The 11859-nt window shown below is 47.2% G+C and overlaps 1 protein-coding gene across 1 annotated transcript; it reads left to right on the top strand.

The window, feature by feature from the left end:
- The first annotated feature begins 2061 nt into the window (after positions 1 to 2061).
- Positions 2062 to 11211, top strand: LOC147962214 (uncharacterized). The gene is made up of 5 exons (XM_087534094.1): positions 2062 to 2427; positions 7204 to 7428; positions 7576 to 8063; positions 8148 to 8377; positions 11195 to 11211. Exons 1-5 carry the CDS (start codon positions 2062 to 2064, stop codon positions 11209 to 11211), a joined length of 1326 nt encoding a protein of 441 aa, XP_087390220.1.
- The last annotated feature ends 648 nt before the right edge of the window (positions 11212 to 11859 follow it).

Genomic DNA, 11859 nt, shown 5'->3' with positions numbered 1-11859 from the left:
GTAGTTTTGAAAAAAAATGTTAGTAATGACGCACCACGGGATAGTGCGCCATTACTAGTTAAAACTAGTAACGGCGCCATTACTAACAATTTTTTTTCAAAACTACTAAACTAGTAATGGCGCACTGTCCACTGGTGCGCCGTTACTAACAATTTTTTTATTTTCTTCAAAACTACTAATGGCGCACGGTGGGTGTGGTGCGCCATTATTATGTTAACTAGTAATGGTGCACTATCCCATGGTGCGCCATTACTAACAATTTTTTTTATTTTTTTTTTCAAAACTACTAATGGCGCGTCACACACGAGGTGCGCCATTAGTAATATAATACTAATGGCGCACCTGTATCTGGTGCGCCACTGCTATATATCAGTGGCGCACCACATACACGGTGCGCCATTAATGTCCATATCATCTATAGCCCTTTTCCTAATAGTGTTTCTGGACACATCCCTCGACAACTAGGTTATCTTGAGAACTTAGAAGAGTTGTGGCTTTGGAAAGAGGCCTTGGATTAGTTTAGTATTAAAACAAGGTGGATGCATGGCATGGCAATGCTAGCTAGATCAATTGCTTATTTACTAATTAATCAAATGATACGGCCGGGGTATCTTTAGGGGCACCCAGTGAGCTAGTATACTCCACATGACTGGCCAGTATTAAAACAAGTTAATTACACCACAATACGACCGACTAGTCGATTAATTAAGCTACTAATCCCAGTGTTACAAGCTAGAAAATTTGCCTGCAAAGATGAGGTCCTTGAGAACGTGGACTTGGACCTTAGCAACAACACACTAACAGGTTCCATCCCAAAACACCTAGGCAATATCACAAACATCCCTCAATTGTTCCTTGACAATAATAAAATTTTTGGTGACATTCCTCGAGAATTAGGTTATTTGGTCAACTTAGAGATCTTGTCCTTGACAATAACCAACTTTTTGACCAAACTTTTTTTCCTATTTAGAGCAAACATGGCCCACAACGATGAGGCCGGCGGTTCGGGCAAGACATTCTGGGAGCTGTCCCAAGAGATGGAGGAAGAACCTCACCGCTATGAGGACGCCGCGGAAGACATGGATCCCGACTACACAACCCCTAGTGGCGTCGGGGATGACACCACTGATGGTGCTGCCGAGGATGCCACCACTGATGATGGCAGCACACGCATAGATGGCAGCCAACCGAAGAGGCAACGGAAGGACCGGCGCCCGAACGTGCTCGGCACTGTCAATGAGGAATTTACTGAAGTGTCATCCGGTGGGCATTCAATGGCGCCCAAAGAATTAGTCAAGGGGTACGCGGGACAACTCGGGTGCATTCTCCGGAGCACCGTCTCAATCAACACCGAGAACCTAAGGCATCGTGACCGAGGGAATTTGCGCAACCTCCTCTTCACGAAGCTGCATGAATGATACAAGTTCCCCGGTGACTTCGCAAACACACGCCTCTCAGGGAATAAAGTGAACAGTGTTGCCCTCACGAAGATGAGCACGGCCCTGGCTACTTGGAGAGCCGCGGTGAAGAGAAGGATTAAAAAATGTGATAATTATGAGAAGATCAAGGAGACAAATCCTTCGCTTAGCGAAGCTAACTACCTGGAGTTCAAGATCAAGTGCGAGAGCAGCACAACTGCGGAATCAAGTCAGTGGGGGAAAGATATGCGGGACTTGAACTTAGGGGTCCACAAACTCGGTCCCGACGGTTACAGAGTGACGGAACCTATATGGGACAAGGAGGACGCGGAGCGTGCCGAGCAAGGCCTACTGCCCCTCTTCGATAAATACCGTGACAAGCAGACCAGGAACCATGTCAGGGCCCGGTACAAGATTGACCCGGTAACAAAGGAGCTTACCACGGATCCGAAGACGAAGGCGCTTGAGCTTGTTCTGGTAAGGAATACACCCCCGTGTAATTAGCTCCATATGGTTGCATTCTAATTAATGAAGCCAAATTTCTAAATGGTTCACGTTCCTTCTGTAGGAAACTAAAAGCAGTAGCGCGGGGTCGTCTCAGAGCTCCCCTTGGGACACCACTTTAAATAGGGCGTTGAACGTAATGAAACACAAGGATAAGCTCAATAAGCCTTCGTCATCTGGTCGTGTGGCCGGCAAAGGCTTGTCCACGAAATGGTCGGAGTACTATACCGCTGGGCGAAAGGAGAGAACGACCAGCTCGGAAAGCCAGGAGCGCGAGGTTCAAGAACTCAAGGCACAAGTGGCGCGGATTCCGGAGATAGTCGAAGAGCAAGTGCAAGACCAACTGGGAGCGACGATCACCGCCATTGTGCCTACCTTGATTGAGGGGCTACAGGCATGGATTGCGGGCGGCCAACAGGGGCCGCCCCCAATTACCAGCTTCACGGGCAGCAACTCGCACAACGCGCCGGCGGTGCCATTGGTGTCTCCGGCGGAGGCGGCATTGGTGTCCCTGGCGTCGGCGCCGGCATTGGAGCTTAATGCACCCGGGTGTGGGAAGAATACACCGGCCGGCACCTCGGCAGCAAGCGGCCCCTCCGTCACTTGCACGCCCGCCGTTGGCGGTGCCTCGACATTAGCCGAGCTCGATGCCATCACGGTAACTAAGCCTCTTGTCAGGACCGGGTTTTCGGGGTATTAATTTCCCAAAAGCGGCCCTTGTGCTCACCAGCCCCAGGATTACTGTTAGCTGACGAGGCACCAACTTGATACAGAAACTCCAAGCAAAATACAAGATATGTAGTACAAGACCATTCTAGCCTATGAGTACAACAAAAATGGTTTCTAGAGGTTGATGGCGGAAGCGGTTTGCGGATCATCAGCATCTATGGGACTCCATTTCCCACAGGAATAGCTGACCTAGATAACTCTTATCTTCGCGAGGCTGCTATCATCATTGCGTAGGTTCCGTGGCTGTCATCACAACGCTCCTCTCCACGCAAGAAATCTGGCCAAGACAATAGCCAGGGACAAGCCAGTGAGTACTTTGAATGTACTCGCAAACATTAAGAACACAGGTATAATATAGCCACTGATAATCATGTTTTGAAATATTCTATGATCACTTTGTCAGTTATGAAATAAGGTTCATGATGCACGCAAGCAGATCATTCAAATAAAACATGAGTAAACAATCAGGGAGTAGAAATGAAAAGCACCGATCGAGTGTCTAAAACGATGCCTCGAAAGGATAATAATATGAAGCATGCCACAGTCGGGCGTCTGTGCGACACCACATAAAGGGCTTATATATAAATGATATAACAAGCATGCCATAGTCGGGCGTCTGAGCGACACCACATAAAGGGCTTATAAGTAAATGATATAACAAGCATGCCACAGTCGGGCGTCTGAGCGACACCACATAAAGGGCTTATAAGTAAATGATATAACAAGCATACCACAGTCGTGCGTCTGAGCGACACCACATAAATGGCTTATATAAAAATAATCACAGTGAATATCCAGGAGGTAGAACCGTCCCAGGGATACTCATTGATTCAAATAATACAAATGATTAGTCCACAATAATGATAATCATAATCATCATATGTCACAGATCATAATTAATGTTCTGGTTTAGTAGTTTTTCCTCCGAAGACCGACACTAAGACTGAGACTTGACCCATCCCAGACTGTAGTCCTTAACCATGGACACGACTATTCGAATAGATATAATCTCTTCAGAGGGTGTACTCTTTACCCACGAGTAACGAATTTCCTTAGTCCATCGGGACTAATTCCGTCTACGGTCTTTCATTCGAAAACACACCTGGCCGCACACACCAGCCTAACTCATCGGTGTCTGGAATCACCCACGACATCCGTCAAGCGAAACTCTAAGTGGGGAGGCTACAACCTCGCTTAGCATGGGATCAAACTTATATCGCGCGCTCTAAGGGGTGCCCCCCTCTCAGTCCCAACCGGAAACACCCATGCCCCTGGACCAGGTGGCATGCCTACCGGATGCAGCCGGTATCTTCCACCATGGCCTCTCTGTACGGTGTGTGCTAGGACAGGGGTTGACAATTTACTGAACCGTACCCTACCTGTGGCAGGGGCAAGTGGTAGTACGAAACAAGTATGGGGGTTACTGGAACAAGACTCGATCTATGGTCGACTTAGGAGGTTAAAGCATTTCCTGCATGGTTAGCTCAAGAATTATATTTCACATCCATCAGACAGAACCACCACTCATCATACCTCCCCATGCCCTACCGGTCATAACCGTCTCAACGAGGGACAAGCTCATGTCTACCCAAGACAGAGACTTTCCCGGATCCTTCCCGGTAGGCATGAGAGGCATATGAGGGGGATTTCTATCACAAACATATCAAATGCAAACAACATGAAATCATCAATATGCACTATGATTATGATCGTATCATCGCATAGAATAACGAAATCTTCGAGACAAGATGGGGTTGCAACCGTATCAACAACGCAAGACAATATTATGCCAGGGTTCAGAATGCTTGCCTTCAAGTTGTGGAGAGGCAGGGTGCATTCCAAAACTTTTGAAAGTTTTCTTCTCCCTCTCCAAAATCCTATTTTAAATAAATTTGAATTAACACTTACTTTAAAAACAGCACAAAAAAGTTGTTTGGAAAATTTTGAGATAAATATGAAAATAAACTAGACAATATTTGGGAAACAACAGAAAAAGAATCAAGTCATTTGGATTTATATTTAAAAAGATATAGCCAGTCAAAGTTTCAGTCAAACTCTGTTTTTAAAATAAAACAGAAAAGAAAACGTTTCGATGAGAATACGCTTTCGAAGTAGGGGAGACGTACTTGGGGGTTTTACGTTTCCACTTAAAACCACGCGGGCCGGCTCGGGTCACTGACAGTGGGTCCAGGGGGCCCACTGGTCAGGTTTGACCAGTCGTTCCCCGCCTCCTTCCTCCTCTGTCCGAGCCAAGGCGGGGCTCCGGCGATCAACGCCGGCGAACGGAGGCTTCCCGCGGGCTCCGGAGGGTAGGGATGGATCCGCCAGACCGGGGCGGTCCTCCCGGTGGTTGTTGGGTTGGCGGGGGTGGAGGGAGTCGCCGGCGGCGAGCTCCGCGGCAGACGGCAGCTTCAGTTGGGTTGGGGCTTTGGGCTACGGTGGTTCCCCGTCGCAGCTAAGGGCTTGGGCGGCTCCGTAAGATCGAGGGGAAGAGGACGATGGCTCTGGAGGGGCGGGGGAGGGTCTGGTTGCGACGAACGGCACCGGAAGGCGGCGGCGGCCGAACCGGCCGGAGTCGATGAAGACGGTTACCAACCGACGATTGCTAGCTGTGGGGGTGCTATGGGGGTGGCCTGAGGTTGCCTGAGTGCTCGGAGGGGCTCGGGGCCTCCTTTTATAGCGCAACGAGGTCGGTTCCGCGGCGTTGGATAAGAACGACGGTGAATCGCCGTTCTGTAGTGGCCAGAGCGACGTGGCGGCGGCGAGCACTAGCAGACGAGCTTGAGGATAGGCTCAGGCTGTTCAAGGGGGCAGCTGGCGCGCTGCTGCGGTTCGGGCAGTGCCGTCCATGGCAGTGGCCTGCTGCGGCCATCGGCGGCTAGCGGTGGCGGCGCTGTGGAGCGTCAGGGGGGGGGGAGGCGGCTCTGCGGTGAGGGAGGAGTTGGGGGCACTGGCTACGAGTGGCCAAGGGGCAGCACGGGCACGGGGCGGGCGGCAGCGAGACACGGCGGCTCGGTGCGCGCGCGTGCAAAACGTGCGCTCTGGGCACGCCCAGCGCACGCACGCTACGTGCTCGAGGCAATGCCAGAGCATGCTAGAGGATTAGGATGAGGCTGAGGATTAGCAGGCCTGGGTTAGGGTTAGCTAGGAGCTTAGTGGACATGTTGGTTGGGTCAGGGGGTCAAGTCCACAATGCAGACTAAAGATCATGCCAAATTTGTGCATGCACTCAAGGTGTTTGACAGAATGCCATGTGCATCTAGGCAACTCTTGGGGTGGCCAAAAGCTCCAGACCAATGTCTCTTTAGGTGTAGGTGATGGTGGCAAGGTCAGTTGGTCAAGACTAGAAACTTGATAGAGCAAGTTTTTGGGAAAACCATTTCTGGACAGAAAGAAAATGGCATAGTTTCATGGACCAAAAACACTCCAATGGTTCCACCCTCCTGGACTTAAGGGTTTTGCAGGGTGGTCTATAAGTAGGAAAAATCTCATGGTTACTAGAGCAAGATAAATTAGGGTTGCAGTACAAATCACCAAGCTGGACCAGAATGAAAAAGAGGTTGATTCACTCAAGTTTTTCAAAGGACATAACTGGGCTTTTGCATAGAGTTGAATAATTTTGGTGGAAGTTTTAAAGAAATATTTAAATAGGTTGTAGTGCAAAATTGCCCACTGGACCAGATTTGAAAACTTGGTGTAGAGCTCAAAATTTCCAATGAATAGAAGATATTTTTGCATAAAAGTGATTTAAAAACATCACATGACATCTCCAAATTTTGTTTGGAATTTTAGATAAATTTATCAAATGGTTGTAGTTCAAATAGAGCTTCAAAACTAATGAAAAATCATTTTAAGGCATAAAGCTCAGAGAGAAATAATTATGCAAATAAATCCATTGATAATAGAAATGTTTTTCTTGAGGGAAAAAAAGTCCAATAATACATTTGGAAAGTTTTTTTTCACTTGGGGTAAGAACTCCATAAAAATCAGAGAAAGAAGGGGTTCTGAAATCAAAGAAAAACCAGAAAATGAAAAATTTAATTTTCCTGTCAAAATTTTAATTAATAAAACAAGGTTGAAATTTTGGGGTGTCACACCTCTCGGCCGATGACTTCATCTCCTTGCCTTTGACTGGGCATCCCTGACGCCCTACATGTTTTCGCAGGGCGCCGCCGACGTTCCATGCACTCTCCTGCACTTCGTGGACGGTGAGTTGATCGATGTCGCCAAGGCCAGAATCGTTCAACCGGGCAACCGCCCGTTCCACGGTAATCCGATGCCACCCACAGTGTATAGGGTTCAACTGGTTCGGGTGCTGCGGGGCTGCGACGACTTGTTACCTCCGTATCGACCCCTTGGGGCCGATGAAGATGATGTGGTGACCCTCAGCGCCTGCATAAGCTGGTCCATGCTTTGGCCGAAGAGCCAGATTCGTTTGGGGGCGGGGGACACCACCCCACAGACAAGACCGCCAGTCATGCCGGCGCCAAGCCACGGCAAGACCGCCGCAACGCTACCGCCGTTAGCTGATCCGGACATGCATATGGCACAGGATCCAGACGACGATGGTACATTTACCAGGGTCGATAAGTACTTCAATGAACATGGGTACGGTGACGAATTCTTGGGGCCTCCTTCTCAAGAACCCAACCCTGCAAAAGACGACTGCAATCTAGGTGGTACCGCAGAGAAACCCAATTGCAACAGGCATCGTCTGGCATTCAGTTCTCAGGAGACGCCTCCAGCTGCCGCCTTCACCGAGCCTCAGATAGCCGAGGTGCGAAATATTATCAGCCCCAACACACTCAAGAAGGTGGTCTCTGAGCAGAACTCGATCCCATTACAGCAGAAGAAGCAGAAGGGACGAAAAAGAAAGAATAACAAGGGTGCGAGCCAGCCGGCACCGAGTACGATCCGTGCTCAGGATGGGCCGCCTTCACCTAAGGATATCTCGAGGCGGGTGCATGTGGCGGGTAGGCCGATGCTACCGACTAATCTGCTCAATGCTGCAACCGATGCTATGCGGAGTCTGCATGACAGTGTTCTTTCTTTGGAGAAGCGGCGTCTCTCCGAGAATGATGTGGCATACCCGGTTTTCGTGGCCAAGGTGCCAGAGGGCAAGGGCTTTGTCGATAGCACCATTGGGGGTATGATCGTCCTGCGGTTTGATGACATCTTCGCTATGTTTAACCTTCATCTGCTGCACTACACCTTCATTCGGCTATTTTCGCTCAGTATGGAGATGCGGATCATTAGAGACAAGACCCCGGACATCATGATAGTCGACCCATTCCACATGCGTGCCAAGATCTTGGGCAACACTGGGGACCGGCAAGTCGCGAGTTCATACCTCGAAGGCATCATTCTGGCGACCCCAGATAAGTATAACTTCCTCGTGCCTTACTTTCTCGAGTAAGTCATCCCCTCACCGCCCCGTAACATATGATTTCTTAGATTCGACCGTTCGTTTTTTCTAACATTCCGTGTTTTGTGCAGTGACACACGTTGCACACTCATCCTCTTAAGCACGAACTATTCCATGGCCACGTATTTTGACTCGGACCGTCAGTTCAATAAAGACTACACAAATAACAAGAAAGTTCTTGATGATGTTCTCCCCGGCTACGCCAAATCTGGAGGCACCTTCAGGAGGCCAATTTTTAGGTACGGCAAGCACGTGTTCACCCACGTAACGACGTTCCCCTGCGTCAAGCAGCCGCCTGGCGGTCAGAAGGATGCCTACTATGCCCTCCATCACATGTGGGCGATCGTACGAGACCATAATCACCTTCTGCTACCAAATAGTCTCAAAGATTGGGCCGCATGCTTGTCGGTAATCCAGGACGCGGACCTCAGACAAGAATTCTTTCGCATCCACTCGGAGTTTGCGGAAATCATCCATCAAGATGTCCTTCGTACCTCGGGGCAGTTCTACCTCAAATATCAACAGTCCAACAGTGAAATAGAAACAACGCTACAAATGCAGGCTGACAACGATCACGATTTCATGACCATCACGAAAGACGTGGCTTCATCCACGCTCCGGTCCCTGAGTCGAGTCGAAAGTAGTGATGCTATGTAGTTCTAAAATATCGATTAGCTCATGTTGTAATTAAATTTAATGAACTTGTATGTCTCTTTGGTTTGGACAGTTGTTTAACTTATATGTAATCGATGCTATTTGTTAGCAGGACCATGAATCGTGCTATTAATGTGTTGCTTTTCTCTTCCGATCCTTTTGTTGCATACTTATATATTGCTTATGTATTATCTATGAATTTCTACTAACGTTTTGTTTGTCTGGTGCATAGAGATGCCGTCGTATGTCGTGTACAAGGGTAAGGTTTCCGGAGTCTACGGCGACTGGGAGGAGTGTCGGAGACAGGTTCACCGTTTCAGCGGTAACAGTTACAAATGGTACACCACTAGGGCGGAGGCGGAAGATAGATATGTGCGCTATCTAGCGGGAGAGAGGAGGGAGCGGAGGAGGAACCGAATGAAGACCAGTTTCATCGCGATGATACTCATCGTGACCGCAGCTCTCTTCTATGTGATGGTAGTTTAGATGATCGATATCGACTTTATAATGTAACGACAAACTCGCTACTCGCGGTCTCGAGACTTGTAATGTTCTAACTTTGTTCGGTATTTTGAATTCGGAGACTAATCTTCTATTGTATTCGATAAATGTGCTGTTTATATGTTGTCCTGTTTATATTCTGTGCTGTAATGTATTTTGTAACCTGTGCAAATATCAGAAAAGCAAAAAAAATATCCTAATATTCATAGTAGTGGCGCACCTTGTTGAGCATTAGTGGCGCACCAGGGCTAAATACCAGTGGCACATTATGGGACATAGTAATGGCGCGCTTGGGGGCATACGTGAAGGTAAATATGCCCCCCTAGGAGGCATAATAATGGCGCACTGTTGGTCATAGTAATGGTGCACTATGTGGTGCGCCACTATTATCTGGTATACTAATGGCGCACCAGAGGTGCGCCATTAGTATTTGTTACCAGTGGCGTGGTAATAGTGGCGCACCTATAGTGCGCCATTAATGGCCAAAATAGGTGTGCCACTAACAGGCCTTTTTCTAGTAGTGTGAGATTGAAAGAACTCCTGCGAGAGAAGGAATTGATATGGGCATTGCGGGCTATGGTTCGCAAAGTGTCCAAGGGGACGCCAACACTCAATTCTTTCATATGATCGCCAATGGCAAGCATAGAAAGAAAAGAATATTTTAGCTTGAGCAAGACGAGTGGAAGATTTTAGGACAGGAAAACCTAAAATTATACATAACCAACTACTACAAGCAGCCTTTTGGGCCTCCGGAGGATAATTTCGTGTCCTTGGATGAGTCGAGAATTGAGGATGTCCCTCAACATGCTGCAGAAGAGAACGATTTATTAACCGCCCCATTTTCGGAGAAAGAGGTGTTTGAAGCTATTTCATAGATGAAGAATAATAAAGCTCCGGGGCCGGATGATTTTCCGGTGGAGTTTTTAAAAAAATGCTGGCATATATTATTAAAGGGGATTTGATACTGATGTTCCATGATTTATTCTCTAGTCAGCTTCAGTTGTTTCATCTGAATTTTGGAACAATAACTTTGCTTCCTAAGAAAACAAAGGCTGTGAGAATTGAGCAGTTCAGACCAATCTATCTTCTAAACGTAAGTTTCAAATTTTTTACCAAGGTTGGGACCAAAATTTTCACAACATAGGTCACTACTTCCAAACTCATAAGGGCTTGAGACAAGGAGATCCGATGTCACCTATTCTGTTCAATATTATAGTCGACATGTTGACGATTCTAATAGGAAGGGCTAAGGATGTTGGTCAAGTAGGTGGCCTAGTACCTCATCTAGTTGATGGAGGTGTGTCTGTCCTACAGTACGCCGATGATACTATCATCTTCATGGATCATGACTTGGCAAAAGAGAGAAACATGAAGCTGCTGTCATGCTTATTCGAACAATTGACCAGGTTAAAGATTAATTTCCACAAAAAATGAATTGTTCTGTTTTGGAAGAGCCAATGAGGAACAAGAGGCGTATAAACAATTGTTCGGGTGCGAATTGGGGACTTTAGCTTTCACGTATTTGGGTATACCAATTCACCATCGTAAGCTAACAAACAGAGAATGGAAGTGCATTGAGGATCGATTTGAGAAGAAACTTAGCTGCTGGAAGGGCAAGCTGATGTCATACGGGGGCCTATTAATCCTCATTAATTCGGTTCTCACGAGTATTCCCATGTTTCTATTGTCTTTTTTCGAGGTACCAGTTGGAGTTCGGAAAAGACTAGATTTCTATCGATCTCGCTTCTTCTGGCAGAGTGATGATCTGAAGAGAAAATACAGACTCACTAAATGGGATATTATTTGTCGACCAAAAGACCAAGGGGGTCTAGGTATCGAAAATCTTGAGGTGAAGAACATATGTTTCCTCAGCAAATGGTTGTATAAGCTATCTGTAGAGATGGAGGCCACATGGGCACAGATTTTGCGTAACAAGTACCTTCATTCCAAAACTTTGTCCCAGGTGACAGTGAGGACTGATGAGAGTTAAACCAGCTTTTTTAATAGGACAAAGCTCATTGTCAATAACGGTACCTCTACGAGTTTCTGGGAGGATACATGGCTAGGGGACGCACCCCTCGCGCTTCAATATCGTTCTCTCTATAGCATTGTTCAATGGAGAGACGCATCCATTGCGACAGTACTACAGTCCACGCCTCTCAATATTCACTTCAGGAGAACGCTAGCCGGAAACCATTGGGAAGTTTGGCTCCATCTCGTAAGACGACTGATGGATGTTCAACTTTCTCAACGACCCGATAAGTTGTGTTGGAAGCTAACTAGGAATGGAGAGTTTACGGTTAAATACATGGATCTGGATGTTATCAACTCTAGCTCTATTCCTAGTTTGAAACATGTTTGGCATGTCTAAGTACCTTTGAGAGTTAAAGTGTTTATGTGGTTTCTACACAAACAAGTCATTTTAACTAAGGACAACTTGGCAAAACGTAACTGGACCGGATCTACAAGATGTAGTTTTTGTGATCGGGATGAATCCATCAAACACCTCTTTCTTGATTGCCTGTTGGCAAAAAAATTATGGCGGACGGTTCACAAGGCTTTTAATATTACTCTTTCGAATAATAACAACACGTTATTTGGGACGTGGCTTGACGGGATAGAATCTGA

The sequence above is a fragment of the Triticum urartu genome, chromosome 7A, assembly GCF_056163025.1.
Source record: "Triticum urartu cultivar PI428250 chromosome 7A, HENAU_Tu73, whole genome shotgun sequence".
NCBI classification, from domain to species: Eukaryota; Viridiplantae; Streptophyta; class Magnoliopsida; order Poales; family Poaceae; genus Triticum; species Triticum urartu.
This window is presented reverse-complemented; position numbering and strand designations above follow the sequence as displayed.

Excerpts from the sequence above, each read along its gene's own strand:
- LOC147962214 (XM_087534094.1), top strand. The coding sequence starts at position 2,062 with ATGAAACACAAGGATAAGCTCAATAAGCCTTCGTCATCTGGTCGTGTG. Across the intron at positions 2,428-7,203 it reads CTCCGGCGGAGGCGGCATTG|GATCCAGACGACGATGGTAC; the intron begins GTGTCCCTGGCG and ends CATATGGCACAG. Across the intron at positions 7,429-7,575 it reads CCGAGCCTCAGATAGCCGAG|GATGGGCCGCCTTCACCTAA; the intron begins GTGCGAAATATT and ends ATCCGTGCTCAG.